Genomic DNA, 17,161 nt, shown 5'->3' with positions numbered 1-17,161 from the left:
AGGAGTCTGCGGAAAAAATCTTCCTCTGAGCCTCGAATCCCCACTGTCGAGTTTCCATGAAGCGTCAGGCTGCATCTCTTTTCCCTAAATTTGGTTAGAAATGCTCAGAAGACCGGGGAATGGGCGGACGCGGCCACGCTCACAGCCGCGTGAGGGCGCCGCTCCCACTTTCGGGGCCGCCAACCAGCCGAATCCTCGGGCGCGAGTGCGCTCCCTACTTTGGTCGCTAGGGGCGCTCGTCCCGCCCGCGCCCGCATTGGACCCAGTGTGCGCACGCGTGATTCCTGGGCTCCAGCGTCCCGCCCCAGCTGCAGTGACGTCGTGCGGCGTGTGCAGGCCTCGCCTGACGTAGCGGGCGGCGGCCAGAGCGGCGGTTAGAGACGCGGGGCCGGAAGTGGGACTAACCCGCTGGCCAAGCTGGCAGAAGGCGCCGGCCCGACGGGTGTGGCCTCGGGAGGCGGAGGGCGCTGCGATTGGCCCTCGGTTGTGGCGGCGGCGACGATTGGCCCCGGCGCGCGGAGCGCGGTGAGTGTGGAGACAGCCGTTGGAATTCAAAAGTGGCGGGTGTGGCCCGGGCTTGGTGGCTGCCTGGGCGCCGAGCGGCCGTGCTCCGCGTCGCGAGCGGGCGAGGGAACGCCGGTCCCGGAGCCGCCGCGCCCTGTTCCTTCGTCGCGCCCCTGGCACGTGTGGCAGGAGCCGGTCATGGAGCCGCAGGTGAGTGGGGCCGGGTGGGTCTCCTGCCGGGGGCAGCGGGGCCGACGGCGGCCGCCCCGGTGCAACGAGCCCCCACCCCGGCCTACTTGGCGGACGAAGGCCAGCGCGTCCCTCAGTGATCGGGGTGACTTGGGAGAGGAATTGGGCACAGTGGGTACTAAGAGGCAGCGCTTTGGAAGCGTTTACTACAGAAGGCAACAAAAAAGGGAGATGGCAGGAAAAGCAGAGTGAAGCTACGAGGCTGGAAGAAATAATAGCGTGTGTTGCATGCCGATTGGAATGATTCCGGGGAGCAGGAGAAGTTGATGACGCAAAGGAGAGAAGGAAGGATTGCTGAAGTTCGCGACTAGGCGAGGGGGTGGGATCTCAGCCGTGGGAGCCGAGTAGTGGGTATAGGAGGGGCTGGGTGAATATCTGTTTTCTCTGCAAGCCTCCAGCGTGCTTGGGTCTGCGGTGACCCTGTGCATTCCTACAGTGCTTGCAAGAACATCTTGGAACGGTTTGAGGCCTTGCCCTGCTGCATCCAGAGCAAGGTTATAGAAATTTCAGACACGGGGGGGGGAAAAAAATCTGTTTTAGTTTGTCCGTTAATTTTCTTAATCCTCTCCCAAGGATATTTTTTTCATTGACTTTTAGAGAATGGAAGGGAGGGGGAGAGACACACAGAGAGAAACATCTATGTGAGAGAGACACATGATTCGTTGCCTCCCACCCCTGATTTAGGATGGAGCCTGCAACCTAAATAGGTGCCCTTGAGTCCTTGGCCCACGTTCTAACCATTGAGCAAACTGGCTGTTTTTATAGGTTAAGTGCTCATGCTAATTGTACAAAGTTGAGAGTCATTGTGTCTAGCTTTTTAGATGGGAGAAGAAAAATAAACTGTACTCTTGAAGTTGTCTTGAACAGAATAAACTTATGAACACATTTTCTGAACCTACACCAATAAAGAGACTGAAGGGCACAGGTTATTTAAAAAAATTTTTTTTTTGACCTTGGAAAATTTAAAGAAATAAATATATTTTGTGTACATTTCTGCAGGTGATGGAACCCCCTCCACCCCTTTATGTGTATTTAAGCCAATGATTTGGGCATTGTGCAATTTAAGTGTTCTCCTACTGATGGACATCTGATTTTATTCCTTTAAAAATTTACTGAGCCGTGCTACATAGCAGACATTGTACTAGACACTCTGGTTATATAGTTGTGAGCAAAACATGTGTTCATGTGATGCTCACAATCTAATGTAAGGAAAGATAACAGACAAATAAACTAAAATGTAAGAAATCAGGGTATCAAGAGGTTTCAGAGTTTTCTCTATAGTGATACTCTGCTGTGAATGTCATGAATATATCTATTTATATCACAGGTAGTTCAAAGTCACTTTCCCAAAGCTGAACTTCCCAAACTAGCCCTTCAGGTACTCTCAGATCTCTCCATGTTATTTCTTAAAACTGCTTGTGAAGCTACAATGACTTTATCGTGAAAAGTTTAATCAAAAACAGAACCAGCTCTTCCTCCTGATTAATAGAACCATGGCAGGTATCTTGGAGTCAGTTTGGAATCTTCCATCTCCCTTATTGCCTGCCCTCTATCTCTGCCCCCCAAGGCAGCTCCCAAGTGGGTCAATACAGTGGTCCCTCTTATCTGAGATTTCGCTTTCCATGATTTCAGTTACCTATGGTCACCTATGGTCCAAAAATATTAAACTGAAAATTCCAGAAACAAATAACTCATAAGTTTTAAATTGCATGCCATTCTGTCCATGCCTATCCTTCGGTCCTGCCCGGAACATGAATCATCCCTTTGTTCAGCATATAGTGCTGTGTAGGCCACCTATCTGTTAGTCATTTAGTAGCCGTCTCGGTTGTCAAGGTTTCGCAGTGCTTGTGCTCATGCTCAGGTTACCCTTATTTTACTTAGTAATGACTCCAAAGCCATTCACATATTTTTATTACAGTACTAGAGGACCAGTGCACAAATTTGTGCACCAGTGGGGTCCCTTGGCCTAGCCTGTGGGATCAGGCCCAAACCGGCTTTCCAACATCCCTCGAGGGGTCCCGGATTGCAAGAGGGCGCAGGCCAGGCCAAGGGATCTCACCGGTGCATGATCAGGACCACATGACTGGAGCCAGGGAGAGACTTGGGAGGTTGGCCAGCTGGGGAGAGCCTGTAAGAGGGCTCCAGAATGTGTCTGGCCCTTCTTGCTCAGTCCCAATCTGCCAGACTCCAGCAGCAAGGTAACCTACTGATCACAGTGTCTGCCCCCTGGTGGTCAGTGCACATCATAGAGTGGTTGAGCGGCCTTAGCATATCATTAGCATATTATGCTTTGATTGGTTGAATAGCCGACCAGTCTACCGGACACTTAGCATATTAGGCTTTTATTATATAGGATGTTGTTAAATTGTTCTGCTTACTAGTTATAGTTATTAATCTCTAAATTAAACTTGACCATAGATATGTGTGTGTAGGAAAAAACCATAGTATATATCGGATTCAGTACAGTCTGAGGTTTCAGACACCCACTGGAGATCTTGGGAAGTTTCTCCTACAGATAACAAGGGGCAAGGGGAACTACTGTGCTTGACTTTTAGTCAGCATGTAATGCAGTTCTTCTTTGGCCTTCTTTCTGATGGATTTCTACTTAGCACTTAGACCAAGCATGTCAAACTCACGCCTGGCAAGCCGCATTTGACACGCTTGACTTAGGCCCCTCCCTGCGGAGTTCCTTGAGAATTAAGCTCTAATGCCCTAAGGCACATGTGTCAAACACAAGGCCCTCGGGCCAAATCCGTCCCGCCAGGCCTTGCAATGTGGCCCGCACAGCGCTGTCATCACTGCACTCCGCTGCGTTTCCATCACAATGACAGTTTATGACTGTTCAGTAAATCATTCGGCCCTCGATTTAGGCTGGATTTTAGATTTTGGCCCCTTCTCTGATTGAGTTCGACACCCCTACCCTAAGGCATCCTTTTTATCTAATGAATTTACTTCTCTTTCTAGCAACTAAAATGTTCAGAGCTATATACATCCTTGAGAAAACTGAGAAAGTAGATGATGTTCAGTAGAGCTTAGTTCTCTTGTGGTGCCCCAGTTTGGAAAGGCTGCCTTAGAAAACAGCTCTGGGAAGCAGAGACTTCATGTTCATTACTCGCCAGTACCTACAACAGCGCCTGTTACAGAGCAGTCTGTCAACAATTCTTAGTGCAAGAATTCTTGTTGAGGCCAGCTGACGTGGCTCAGTGGTTGAGCATAGACCTATGAACCAGGAAATAATGGCTTGATTCCCAGATGCATGCCTGTGTTGTGGGCTCGATCCCCAGTGTTGGGCATGCAGAAGGCAATCGATCGATGATTCTCTCTCATCATTGATGTTTCTATCTCTTCCTCTCTGAAATCAATAAAAACATGTTTTTAAAAATCCTTGTTGAATGAGTGAACAAAGGAATGATGAAGTGTCTGCCTCTGATACTTCTCATCTTCCAGTTCTATTCATTCTTCACTTTGCTCATAGTTCACTTTTTACATACAAATCTAGTCATATTATTCTCCTGACTAAAAGTTAACAGGGTCTCTCTTTTTTATTTTTTGTTTTTTAAAATTTAATTTTATTGATTTTTTACAGAGAGAAAGGAATAGGGATAGAGAGTTAGAAACATTGATGAGAGAGAAACATCGATCAGATGCCTCCTGCACACTCCCTATTGGGGATGTGCCCAAAACCAAGGTACATGCCCTTGATCGGAATTGAACCTGGGACCCTTGAGTCCGCAGGCTGACGCTCTATCCATTGAGCCAAACCCGTTAGGGCAACAGGGTCCCTCTTGCCATCAGTAAACTCTAGGCTCTATAATGGCATACCAATCACCACAGTCTTTTCTCTTCTGCCTCTGTTCTCATCTCCCCACTTTCTTTTTTTAAATTTTATTTGTTTTTTGTTTTTTCTCATCTCCCCACTTTCTATGCAATTCCCTCTGTTCAGCTTAACAGAACAGTGTGTCTCTTGTTGAATGCATTCTTCCTTGCTTTTTGCCTGGAATGCTCTTGGCTGAAATCCATCAAGCCAACTCTTTCTCACCCTCAAAGCTCTGCCTAAAAATACTTCTTAGAAGTGTTCTCTGACACATTTGTACTTGATGCCTACCCCCCTTCTCTGGGATCCTTTTATGATAACACTAAGTAAAGTTTTAATCACCTCTAAATGCTTCCCTTCCGGCTGTCCCATGAGCTGCCTGAGGGCACAGAGCACAGCTGTTACTCCAGAACCTAGATCATGTCCTGGCACTTAAAAGGCACTTAGTAAACATCGAATGAATGAAGTAAACTGAAGGGAAGAGAGAGACTGGCCTTGGAATTAAGTTACTTCTAGTGAAAACCAAAAGTTGATCTATACAGTGTTCTCCTGGTGGTGGGATAGAAGTAAGGTGACTAATTGTCCCTGTTTGCTTGGGAATGTCGCAATTTTAGCACTGAAATTCTCATGTCCTCTGAGAAATCCCTCAGTTCTAGTCAAACCCGAATGGCTGGTAACCATCGGGTGAACATAATCCCCAGGCCTGAATTGTGCTGCTTACAGTGAGGTGCTTTTTCCCATCGTCCCCACCTCATGCCTCTATACTTCGGTGGTCTCCAAACTGGTCATGCTACTTGCTGGTCTTCCCTGCAAGTCGACAGCCTTCTTACAGCTCATTCTTATTCTTTACAGTAGGCTCATTTGCAGAGTTTTCAAATGCTTCATCAGAAAGTGTGTGGCTTTCCATGTATGCAGGGCTAAAGCCTAAACTCCTTAGCTTGGCATCAAAGCCCTTCAAGCAGTGCAGCCTAGTGGTTAAAACATGGCCTTTAGCTGGGAGCGGCCAGGCCCGGAGCAGCAGCTGCCAGGCTGGGAGCGGCCAAGCCCGGAGCGGCCGGGCCCAGAGCAGCCGGGTCGGGTGCGGCCAGGCCCGGAGCAGCAGCAGCCAAGTCCAGAGCAACTAGGTCGGGAGCGGCAGTGACCAGACCCGGAGCAGCTGGTTGTGGAACGAACCAGAGCAACAGAGGCCAGGCCCAGAGCAGCCAGGCCCGGAACAGCTCGCTCCTCGCCTGTCCCTGCCCCAAGGCTGCCTCTCAGACATGGCTGGAAACTTTTGCGGGAACTTGAGGGTCTGCTGAATGAAGTGATGAAGGCTTAGATCTGGATGTGTTGAGTTAGTATAGTGCTGGGGTGTTGATCTGTGAGTGCCTTGGGTGGGGCCTGGATGAGGCTGGTTGACCTATTTGGAAATGTCTTTTGTGTGAAGTGTATCATTGGGCATGTGGAGGTATTATTGATATGAGAAAATGCTAAGTAACAGATTTACTATCTGAAAAGGGATTTACTATCGGGGAAAGGGAGGTAGGAAGAGACTGAACATAAACTATGCACCTATGGATGAGGACAATGGGGGATGGGGAGGGGCAGAGGGTGGGGTGGGAACCTAGTGGAGGGGGCAAGAAATGAGGAACCTTTGTAATAATATGAACAATAAAGATTGATTTAAAAATAAAATAAAATAAAATAAAGAAAAAAGAAAAAAAGAAAAAGAAGTAAATAAATAAAAAGAAAATATTTTGCTTTCAGAGAGCAACAATAATAGGTTTATTTGCATTACACTTATTAATTTGTGCAGTTATTCAGTGTCTGGTAAGTTAATGTTCAAGAAAAATATTTTTATTAAAATGTTCTATATTTTGTTAACGATTGCTCATTTATTTCAGCCCTCTGTATTCAGCATGTCTCTATTGAAATAAACCTATTATACATTACTATGGAAAACAAACAAACAAAAACATGGCCTTTAGAACAGACTGTCTAGATTCTAACCCTGGCTCTGCCTTCTATTGGCTGATGACCTTAGACAAGCTATTTTACCTCAGTACCACCTCTGGGCTGCTCTGAGGACTAAGTTGATACAGATAGAGTACTTAAAACAGTTCCTAATAAATGTTACCTGCTCCTCCAACCCAGGTGGCAGCTTTATCTATCTTCTACTCTCTCCCTTACTTTTTTTCCTCAGCTCTGGCTAAAAGAGTGTGTTGGTTTCACAGTCATACCATGTGGGTGTGTGTTTTTGCCTTCTAAAAGAAGTGTCCAGCCGAGACCGGTTTGGCTCAATGGATAGAGCGTCGGCTTGGGGACTGAAGGGACCCGGGTTCGATTCCGGTCAAGGGCATGTACTTTGGCTGCGGGCATATCCCCAGTAGGGGGTGTGCAAGAGGCAGCTGATCGATGACTCTCTCTCATCGATGTTTCTAATTCTCTATCTCTCTCCCTTCCTCTCTGTACAAAATCAATAATATATATATATATATATATATATATATATATATATATATAAAGAAGTGTCCGTTCTCTCTGCTTATTTAAGTACTACCCTTAGAGTTAGCTGAAGTCCAAAGTCCGCCCAGCTTCTCCCTTAAAGATTGCTCCCACTTCTCCATGCTTTTTAAAATAATTAATGACTAAAGGCCTGGTAACGAAATCTATGAATGGGTAGGGTCCCTAGGCCTGGCTGGCGATCAGGGCCGATCTGTGGGGTGACCTGCAGGACAATCTGTCCCCCCCCTGCACCCGCCTTGGCCTGGTGGCACCCACGCACCTCCTCTGCCGAGGTTCAGCGCCTCCACTGCCGCCCACAGCCAGCGCCACGTCGCTGATGCCCACCGTGTTCCATGCCGCCCCCTAGTGGTCAGCACAAGTCTAAGTCCCAGTCAATCGAACTCTTGCCCATGGGAACAATTGGCATATTAGCCTTTTATTATATAGAATAAATATATTTTCAGAGAGGAAGGGAGAGGGAGAGAGAGATAGAAACATCAATGAAGAGAGAGACATTGATCTGCTGTTTCCTGCATGCACCCTATGGAGGATTGAGCCTGCAGCCGGGCATGTGCCCTTGGCCGGAATTGAACCCAGGACCTTTCAGTTCTCGGGCCAATGCTCTTTCCACTGAGCCAAACCAACTAGGGCCTCCATGCTTTTTGGCTGCCATATAATGTGGCACAAGAGGTCCAAAGTTAATGCTGTTGGTGGTGATGTTGAGAATTAGGCTGGGGGGCCAAAAAGCAGAGGTCTTTGGACGTTTGGGTTCTTGGGTGATGTCTTAAGTGTCTTTCTTTTCCCAGCAGAGGTCCCCTTTGTTGGAAGTGAAGGGTAACTTAGAGTTGAAGAGACCCTTGGTCAAGCCCCCTTCCCGACTGCCTCTCTCAGGAAGCAGGTGTAAGAGGAGGTTTGACCAGATGGAGGATGTCTTGGAGCCGGAGAAGGTGAGCTGGGTTAGAAAGCTGTGTGTGTGTGTGTGTGTGTGTGTGTGTGTGTGTGTGAGAGAGAGGGAGGGAGGGAGGGAGGGAGGGAGAGAGAGAGAGAGAGAGAGAGAGAGAGAGAGAGAGAGGGAGGGAGGGAGGGAGGGAGAGAGAGAGAGAGAGAGAGAGGGAATGTAAACCTATCAGGGAGGATAACTATGGACCCTGTCCTTGTCCATTCCTAGAAAAGGACACGAGGCCTGGGCACAGTGACCAAGTTTGCCATATCCCACCACAGAGCTCCTGTCGGCACCACAGTGCCCCAGACACAAGGCCAGGCCGCAGGTGAGTTCTGGGGTGGACAGATCAGTGCTCTCCAACTCACTTTTCTTTCAATTTTAGCTTAGTTTGAACAGGTAATATTTCACTTGTTCAAAATTTCAAAGGCTCCGAAGTTGTTATACTTCTGAAAAGGCTCCCTCTTACTTCTGTCCCCTAGCCACCCACTTCCCCTTCCTAGGGACCACTTTGTCTACTTCAGGGATATTCTATGGGTATTCAAGCAAATACATGTTCCTTAACATCTTTTTACAGAGATGTAGCACACTTTTCACATGGGTCTGCCCCTGCTCTCTTTGCTTCTCCTGGTCCAACTTGTTTCTTAGCATGTTCAGTAATTTCTGGTCCTGGGAAGGCTATCTTTAGGAGCTGGCCAGACCTAGTGGGAGGGAAAGTTTTCTAATTCCTAATCCTCAGTAAAAGTAACTGCCCTCCCGTCACCCAGCCAGAGTGCATGCCGCCCTGAGAGTGACAGCTCTTTTCCTCTGTCCTGTTTCCCGACAGCTCCAAAAGTTCCCAAGAAGACAGGACCCCGATGTTCCACAGCTGTTGCCTCAGGTAATTAGCCCTTAAGAGCCCTTTCGGGGTACATATAAAGGGAGAGTGATGGAGGTGGCAGTTCCTGATGTCAACTCCCAATTCTCTAGTGTTGAAGAATCAGAAGGCGGCCCCCGCTGCTCCTGCCCAGAAGCCTGGCAGTAGGTGACAAACATGACTGTTGGGATAGGGAAGGGGAGGTGGTGAGTACCCCGAAGAACCCATCTGGTCTCTTCCCTGTCTGGAGGAGAAGATGTAGCATCAGGTGTGGAGGCCCTAAAGGTTAAGAGGGGGAGAGAGAGGGAACTAAGACTTGACCTTGGTCCTTTCTGTGCCCATCTTAGCAACAGCTGCTCCTCCTAAGCTGGGAGGGAAGAAACCCAGCAAACGTCCTGGCTGGGACTTAAAGGGTCAGTTAAGTGACCTAAATGCAGAGCTGAAATGCTACCGTGAGAGGACTCAGACTTTGGACCAGGAGAACCAACAGCTGCGGGACCAGCTCAGGGAGGCCCAGCAGCAGGCCACGGCCCTGGGGGCAGAACGCAGGACACTCGAAGGGGAGTTGGCCAGGGTTCGGGCTCAGGCTGAGCAGGGCCAACAGGAGCTGGGGAACCTGAGTGCTCGTGTCCTGGAGTTGGAAGAGCGGCTGGGCACGCAGGAAGGCTTGGTGCAAGAGCTTCAGAAAGAACAGCTGGGATTGCAAGCGGAGCGGAGGGAACTGACCACCCGGCTGGAGGAGCAGGAGGTAAGGACCAGCTTTTCACTAAATGCTGCTCCTGCTTTCCAGGTTTGGGCTTAGAATCCCTGACCACCTCTGTCTAGCAGCATACCTATATCTCTACCCTTCTTAAAAAAAAAAAAAGCTTGTGTTTTTCCTCCCAAAGATTATTTATTTATTTTATTTTATTTTTTAAATATATTTTATTGATTTTTTACAGAGAGGAAGGGAGAGTGATAGAGAGCTAGAAACGTCAATGAGAGAGAAACATCGACCAGCTGCCTCTTGCACACCCCCTACCGGGGATGTGCCTGCAACCAACGTACATGCCCTTGACTGGAATTGAACCTGGGACCTTTCAGTCCGCAGACCGATGCTCTACCGCTGAGCCAAACCAGTTTCGGCCCAAAGATAATTTATTTATGTATAGAAGCCCAGTGCATAAAATTAATGCACAGGAGTGGGGGTTGTCCCTCAGCCCAGCCTGCACTCTCTCCAATCTGGGATCCCCTCACAATCCAGGACTGCTGGCTCCCAACTGCTCGTCTGCCTGCCTTCCTGATTGCCCCTAACCACTTCTGCCTGCCAGCTTGATCACCCCTTAACCACTTCCATGCCAGCCTGATTGATATCTAACTGCTCCCCAGCCAGCCTGTTTGCCCCCAACTTCCCTCCTCTGCCAACCTCATCACCCCTAACTGCCCTCTCCTGCAGGGTTGATCCCCTCCAACTGCCCTGCCTTGCAGACCTGGTCCCTCTCAACTGCCTTCCTTTGCAGGCCATCTTTTGGTGACCATCTTGTGTCCACATGGGGGCAGCCATTTTTGACAACATAGGGGCAGCTATTGTGTGTTGGAGTGATGGTCAATCTGCATATTACTCTTTTATTAGATAGGATAGAGGCCTGGTGCATGGGTGGGGGCCAGCTGGTTTGCCCTGAAGGATGACCCAGATCAGGGTGGGAGTTCTCTTGGGGTGTGGGGCCGCCTGAGCGAGGGGCCTGTGGTGGTTTGCAGGCCAGACACGCCCCCTGGCGACCCAAGCGGAGACCCTGGTATCTGGAATTTATTTACCTTCTACAATTGAAACTGTAGCCTGAAGCAGAGCCAGGTTTCCTGCTTACCCTGTGGCCAGCAGATATTTCTGTTTGAATTTGTTTACCTTCTATAATTGAAACTTTGTAGCCTTGAGTGGAGGCCTAGGCCTGCAAGGGCAGGTGGATAGCGTGGCTTCTGCCTTAGCCTGGGAAACCCAAGCCTCCCTCCTGCTCTCTGGGGCTGTAGTCATCTTGGTTGGGTTTATTTGCATACTCGCTCTGATTGGCTGGTGGGTGTGGCTGGTGGGTGTAGGAGAATGATGATAATTTGCATATTACTCTTTTATTAGGTAGGATTCATGTTTTTATTTTTTAGAGAGAGAGGAAGGGAGAGGGAGAGAGAGAAACATCTATTGACTGCCTCCTGCATGCCCCCTACCAGGGATCGAGCCCACAACCCTGGCATGTGCTCTGACTGGGAATCGAACCGACAAGCTTCAGCAAGGAATGACACCCAACCCACCGAGCCACACCAGCCAGGGCTGTCCTCTGTTTTCATAGCTCCTCCAATCTATATCTCCCCTATTCCTCCACCCTCCTCTCTTTCTGTGTCTCCTCATCCAAAATTCCCATGCACTTTTCTCCCTCTGCACATTACTCCTTGGTGAGCATCCACTAGATTGAATTACTTCCAGGGGATTTTGCATGTGTGCTTCCCTTTGTGGGATGCTCTTTCTGTACTGTCCTTCCCCTGGGTCACTCCTATACTTTTGGGTGTGAGCCTAGTGCCTCTTCTGGATATGCCCATTGCTTCCTGCTTTTCTACCTGATTCCTATTTCTTATCTCATTCTTTACCGGACTATGAAGTCACAGTGGGCAAGGGCCACCCCCTCCACCCCCACCCTGTCATGACTTATTCTGATTCTTGCTTTATCTTGTCCTCTCTGTTTTGTTCTGGGCAGAGGAGGCTTCAGACATCAGAAGCAGCTCTGTCAGGTAGCCAAGCGGAGGTGGCATCTCTGCGCCAGGAGGCTGCAGCCCAGGCGACCTTACTGGCTGAGCGAGGGGAGCGTCTCCATGGGCTAGAGATGGAGCGCCGGAGACTACACAACCAGCTGCAGGAGCTCAAGGGCAACATCCGTGTGTTCTGTCGGGTCCGCCCTGTCCTTCCAGGGGAGCCCACCCCACCCCCTGGCTTCCTCCTGTTTCCCTCAGGCCCTGCTGGGCCCTCTGACCCTCCAACCCATGTCAGCGTCCTCCGGTGTGATGAGCGCCGAGGGACCCTGAGTGGGGCGCCAGCCCCCCCAACTCGCCACGACTTCTCCTTTGACCGGGTATTCCCGCCAGGGAGTGGACAGGACGAAGTGTTTGAGGAGATTGCCATGCTTGTCCAGTCAGCCCTGGATGGCTACCCAGTATGCATCTTTGCCTACGGCCAAACAGGAAGCGGCAAGACCTTCACCATGGAGGGTGGGCCTGCGGGAGACCCCCAGGCGGAGGGGCTGATCCCCAGGGCCCTGCGGCACCTGTTCTCTATAGCCCAAGAGCTGAGCGGCCAGGGCTGGACCTACAGCTTTGTGGCGAGCTACGTGGAGATCTACAACGAGACTGTCCGAGACCTCCTGGCCACCGGGACCCGGAAGGGCCAGGGGGGCGAGTGCGAGATTCGCCGGGCAGGGCCAGGGAGTGAGGAGCTGACTGTCACCAATGCCCGCTATGTTCCTGTCTCCTGTGAGAAAGAGGTGAGCGCTGTGGCACTGTGGCTGGAAAATGGTAGGCGTGGACATGAGATGGAGGTGGATGAAGGGAAGCTGTGAGGACCAGTTGCCTGTTGAGTGTGGGCTGGGCTGGGGTAGATCTGCCTTCATAACCACAGAGTGGGGAGGAGAGGCACCTGCTGAGGCAGGGCTGTCACTGGCACCCTGCCCACTGCCTCACCTCCCTTCTTTTTTTTTTTTTAAATATATTTTATTGATTTTTACAGAGAGAAAGGAGAGGGATTAGAGAGCTCGAAACATCGATGATGGGAGAAACATCGATGAGAGAAACATCAACCAGCTGCCTCCTGCACAACCCCCACTGGGGATGTGCCCACAACTGATGTACATGCCCTCGACCAGAATCGAACCTGGGACCTTTCAGTCCGAAGGCCGACGCTCTATCCACTGAGCCACACCGGTTTGGCTCACCTCCCTTCTTATTGCTCTCCTGCTCACTGCGCTGGAGCCATACTCGAGCCCGTTCCTGAGCCCACAGGGCACACTGAGCCTAGCAGGGTCATGGGGCTTGCTGCTTCCTTTTGCCTCAAATGGCGTGCTTCCTCATTGCCTTAAGACCCGGCCATCCTGTCTAAAATTGCAACCCTCACCTCATTCTTACACACTCCTTATTTTTGTTTCATTTTACTCCTTAGCACTCTCAGACATGTTGTGTATTTTACTTTTTATCTCTTCGCTGGCTAGAAAGCTCCACAGGGCAGGTGCTGACTCGTGCTCATTGCCGTTCTTGACATTGCTCTGTGCTAACTTCCTGCCTGCTTTTACCTCTTGCTCTTCCCTCCCAGGTGGAGACTCTGCTCCTTCTGGCCCGCCAGAACCGGGCCGTGGCCCGCACAGCCCAGAACGAGCGGTCGTCACGCAGCCACAGTGTGTTCCAGCTGCAGATCTCTGGGGAGCATGCTGGGCGAGGCGTGCAGTGTGCGGCCCCCCTCAATCTTGTGGACCTGGCCGGGAGCGAGCGGCTAGACCCTGGCTTAGCCCTCGGTCCTGGGGAGCGGGAGCGCCTTCGGGAAACACAGGCCATTAACAGCAGCCTGTCCACGCTGGGGCTCGTCATCATGGCCTTAAGCAACAAGGTGGGAAAGGGGTTGGGCAGGTGGGACCTGGGGCTGAACCCTGTCCAGTCCTAATCACTGCTCCCCCGCAACCTTCTAGGAGTCGCATGTGCCGTACCGGAACAGCAAGCTCACCTACCTGCTGCAGAACTCTCTGGGCGGCAGCGCCAAGATGTGAGTGGAAGGGGCAGGTGGAAGGGTCCTGTGGGAACTGACGTGGGGGTCAGGTGGGAAAGGGGAAGCAGTGGAGACCTGGTCCAGGCTCCACACGGCCACTAATGCTGGGGTTTGGACCCCTCTCCTCTCTCCACAGGCTCATGTTTGTGAACATTTCTCCCCTGGAAGAGAACGTGTCCGAGTCCCTCAACTCCCTCCGCTTTGCCTCTAAGGTGAGGCTACCACCGAACCCGGCCCTGCAGGACCCCTGGAGGCTGGGTTTCTGCATCCGCACCCTCTGTCCTTTAGGCCATTCGTCCAGAAAGGACTTACAATGACTAGCCATCCGCAGCACACACCCATCTAGATAGACTTTTAACTCTTGGCTTTTGGGGATTTTTAATTAAGTTTTTAAAAATAGGTAAACTTCATAGGAAGCTATATACTACCCCATCACCTTTTCCCCCACCTGTCATTTTTATCATCACTTTGCTTATTCTCATGTCCCTTTTGCAAATACAAGCAATATGCATGTGCTTATTTCCCTCCTCCTTATATAAAAGACATCTCTCCCCCCCTCTCTCATATGTTATTCTGCATTTTGTTTTGCTTAATAACACAGCCTCAAGATTACTCCCACCAGCACACAGAGACCATCCCAGTGTTTTTACATCTGCCTAGGAACTGTAGAACTAAAGTTTATCCACCAGTTCCCTCTACTGGGCACTTGGATTGTTTCCACACTTTATTACAAACAAGGCCATGTTGACTAGTCTCATGTATAACACTTCCTATTTGTTTAATCACATCTAACTAGGGAAGGATGCCTTGAAATGCGATTGCTGGATCAAAAGAGACCTAAGGTTTTTCAGACCTTTCCAAATAGTGTGAGTTCAGGCCCCGAACCTCACGAGGGTCAGCTGTGGCCGTGGCCATGAATTCTCTAGGACAGCAGTTGCCAGCTTTTGGACCTCACGGACCACCGGTTGGCGACTGCTGCTCTAGGATGCTTATACTCCCTCCACTAGAATTAGGTCAGAAAGCTTTTTACTGCCTCCTCTGAAGGGTAATTTTCCCCTCTGGTCACTCATTTTCCTGAGGCTGTAGCCCTGCCGTGGCTTCTGGCTTTTTTCAGGGCCTCTGGTCAGGTGTGCCCTCCTGCTCGATTGGAGCTTCAGCCTTTCTTGCTGCCATGGAAGCAGCCAGCCACCTTGGCACCCTTACCTGGTCTGCTTTGATCAGTATTTCTCTTGCTATCTAGCAATCCAATTAATGTTATATCAACATCATTAGCACCAAACATAAACTCTTTAATATCCTCTAATACCCAGCTTATATTACATTTCACCTAATGTCTCAGCAATGTCTTATACGTTGGGCTTGTTCTGATGAGGATTAAGCAAGGGCCACTCAGATAATTTAGTTGAAATTATCTCTTAACTCTCTCTTTAACCTATAATAATCCCATCCCCTTTGATGGTATCTATTTATTGAATAGGGTCATTTGTCCTACAGAATAGCCATATTCTGGATTTTGGCTGATTGCTTCCTCTTTCCTCCATAAGTTTTGTTGTCTTGTTTGTTGACTAGATTTGAATCAGGTTTAAATTTCTTAGCAAGTAAACTTCTGTGAGGTGGTACATTTTCTATCAAATCATATCAGAAAGCACCTAATATCTAGTTGTTTCACTTTTAATAATACAAATATTGATCATTGGATTTGGGTGTTGTCAGCCTGATCTATCCAGTAAAAACTCCCAATCGACTTTTTCACCTAGTGATTTTATCAAGTAGGGATCATACCAAGGTCTTATTTTACTAGGGAATGTTAAAATGGTGATTTTCTAATTTTCCCAGTTCTACATTTATTAGTCCAGATTCTTCTATAAAGTACTTCCCATTCCCATCTATTTGGTTACTCTGAAATTCAGCTCATATATGAAAGGCTGGATTCTTTTTTTTTTTTTTTTAATATATTTTATTGATTTTTCATAGAGAGGAAGAGAGAGGGATAGTTAGAAACATCGATGAGAGAGAATCACCCATCAGCTGCCTCTTGCACACCCCCTATTGGGGATGTGCCTGCCCTCAATCGGAATCGAACCCAGGACCTTTCAGTCCGCAGGCCAACACTCTACCACTGAGCCAAACCGGCTTCGGCCAGATGCTTATGTATTTGATACGTGTTCTTTGCAGGTGTCATTCTTTCTGATGTGCAAATTGTACGTCTTTGTCCGTTGTGTGCTGCTTCAGTTTGGCTATGTCCTTTAAATGGGTCCCCAATAGTCTTTATTCCAGGTTCATCTTGCACATTTCCTGCTCTAGACTTGAAATCATTGATTTTCCAAGGAGCCTTGGTTGCTAAGTGTTACTGTTCTATTTAGCTTATTAAACATTAGTGGTGGGAGGGCTAGAAATGAAAACTCCTTTCTCTGCGTCTGTTCTTAGGCCTTTTCACCTAGGCCAGCGTGAACTGTCTTCAGAGCCTTATTTCAGTGCTCTCAGGGGCAGCCCTAATAACGGGGTTGGGGGATGATCTTTGGAAACCAGTCTCTTGGTTGCTCTGAAAACTTTTTTATTCTGTCTATACCCTCTGCTCACAGGTGAACCAGTGTGTTATTGGTACTGCCCAGGCCAACAGGAAATGAAGACAGATCCACATCTTCTAGGGGTGGATGATTTATTGGGGTAGGTGTGGTGCCCCATGTTACCCAGGCCTATCAAATAAAGAAAAGTTTTCTGTGTTGTTGTTTTTTCTCTTAAATAAAGGTTTTGTTAGCAGTTGCCCTAGAAGGATATTTTTCATATCTGTAAAAAGGGGAACTGTGGATCTGTCCACTCTACCCAGCATTTGTGTGTTTTGAGGGCCAGAGCCACCTCTTTTCTCCTTGACAAGCTGTACCTTGGGGTCTGGGTGGCCTCCAGCTCCCATTCACTTACCCCTGGTCCATATGTGGAGGTGTGCCCTCTAGCTAGACTAGGGGTGTCGAACTCAATCAGAGAAGGGGCCAAAATCTAAAATCTAGCCTAAATCGCGGGCCGAATGGTTTACTGAACAGTCAAAACTGTCATTGTGATGGAAACGCAGCGGAGTGCAGTGATGACAGCGTGGTGCGGGCCACATTGCAAGGCCTGGCGGGACGGATTTGGCCCACGGGCCTTGTGTTTGACACATGTGAGCTAGACATACGCACCCTGAGAGGTGGGCACTGGAGCACAAGGACCGGGCTGGTGCACCCTCCCACTCATACTGGCTCCTTCCGCCCTTTCCCGGTCTGCCCGTTCGAACGGCCGGGGCTGGCCCTGCCCACTGCCTATTGGCCGGCTCCTGCGGCGTCACCGCCTCGTTACTAGCCCTCCGTCCCGGGAGCGCGGGGCCAAGCAGGGCGGCCGAGCCCCAGGCGCCAACTGCCGGCGGCCGCTGCCCGAGAGCAGGGCCTCGGCCTCCCAGGTGCCCCGCAGGAGGGGCCGCGCGTGCGCAGAAGCACGGGGGCGGGGCCGGGCAAAGGCGGGAGAGGAGGGCGGGCGCCGGAGGGAGGAGGGCGTGGTGGCCCAAGGGCAGGGTGA

The 17,161-nt window shown here is 49.7% G+C and overlaps 1 protein-coding gene and 1 non-coding gene across 3 annotated transcripts; both read left to right on the top strand.

Moving 5' to 3' along the window:
• Positions 1 to 539: 539 nt before the first annotated feature.
• On the top strand, positions 540 to 16,382 carry KIFC1 (kinesin family member C1). Of its 2 annotated transcripts, none has more exons than XM_036414660.2 (11): positions 540 to 714; positions 7,861 to 7,998; positions 8,220 to 8,319; positions 8,818 to 8,871; positions 8,961 to 9,011; positions 9,195 to 9,595; positions 11,568 to 12,347; positions 13,169 to 13,459; positions 13,539 to 13,612; positions 13,752 to 13,827; positions 16,198 to 16,382. In XM_036414660.2, the coding sequence occupies exons 1-11, from the start codon at positions 703 to 705 to the stop codon at positions 16,240 to 16,242; spliced, it is 2,022 nt and encodes a 673-aa protein (XP_036270553.1). In that variant the 5' UTR covers positions 540 to 702; the 3' UTR covers positions 16,243 to 16,382. The 2 variants fall into 2 exon arrangements, with proteins under 2 accessions (XP_036270553.1, XP_036270552.1); XM_036414659.2 differs by having other exon boundaries at positions 7,858 to 7,998.
• LOC118706234 lies at positions 1,138 to 1,269 on the top strand. The gene has a single exon (XR_004983955.1). It is a non-coding gene; the product is annotated as a small nucleolar RNA SNORA9 (small nucleolar RNA).
• Positions 16,383 to 17,161: the final 779 nt, after the last annotated feature.

The sequence above is a fragment of the Pipistrellus kuhlii genome, unplaced genomic scaffold (assembly GCF_014108245.1).
Source record: "Pipistrellus kuhlii isolate mPipKuh1 unplaced genomic scaffold, mPipKuh1.p scaffold_m20_p_5, whole genome shotgun sequence".
Taxonomy (NCBI): Eukaryota; Metazoa; Chordata; class Mammalia; order Chiroptera; family Vespertilionidae; genus Pipistrellus; species Pipistrellus kuhlii.
Note: the sequence above shows the minus strand (reverse complement) of the source record. Positions and strands in the feature narration are given on the sequence as shown.

Excerpts from the sequence above, each read along its gene's own strand:
- KIFC1 (XM_036414659.2), top strand. Across the intron at positions 12,348-13,168 it reads CTGTCTCCTGTGAGAAAGAG|GTGGAGACTCTGCTCCTTCT; the intron begins GTGAGCGCTGTG and ends CTTCCCTCCCAG. Across the intron at positions 13,828-16,197 it reads CCCTCCGCTTTGCCTCTAAG|GTGAACCAGTGTGTTATTGG; the intron begins GTGAGGCTACCA and ends CTCTGCTCACAG.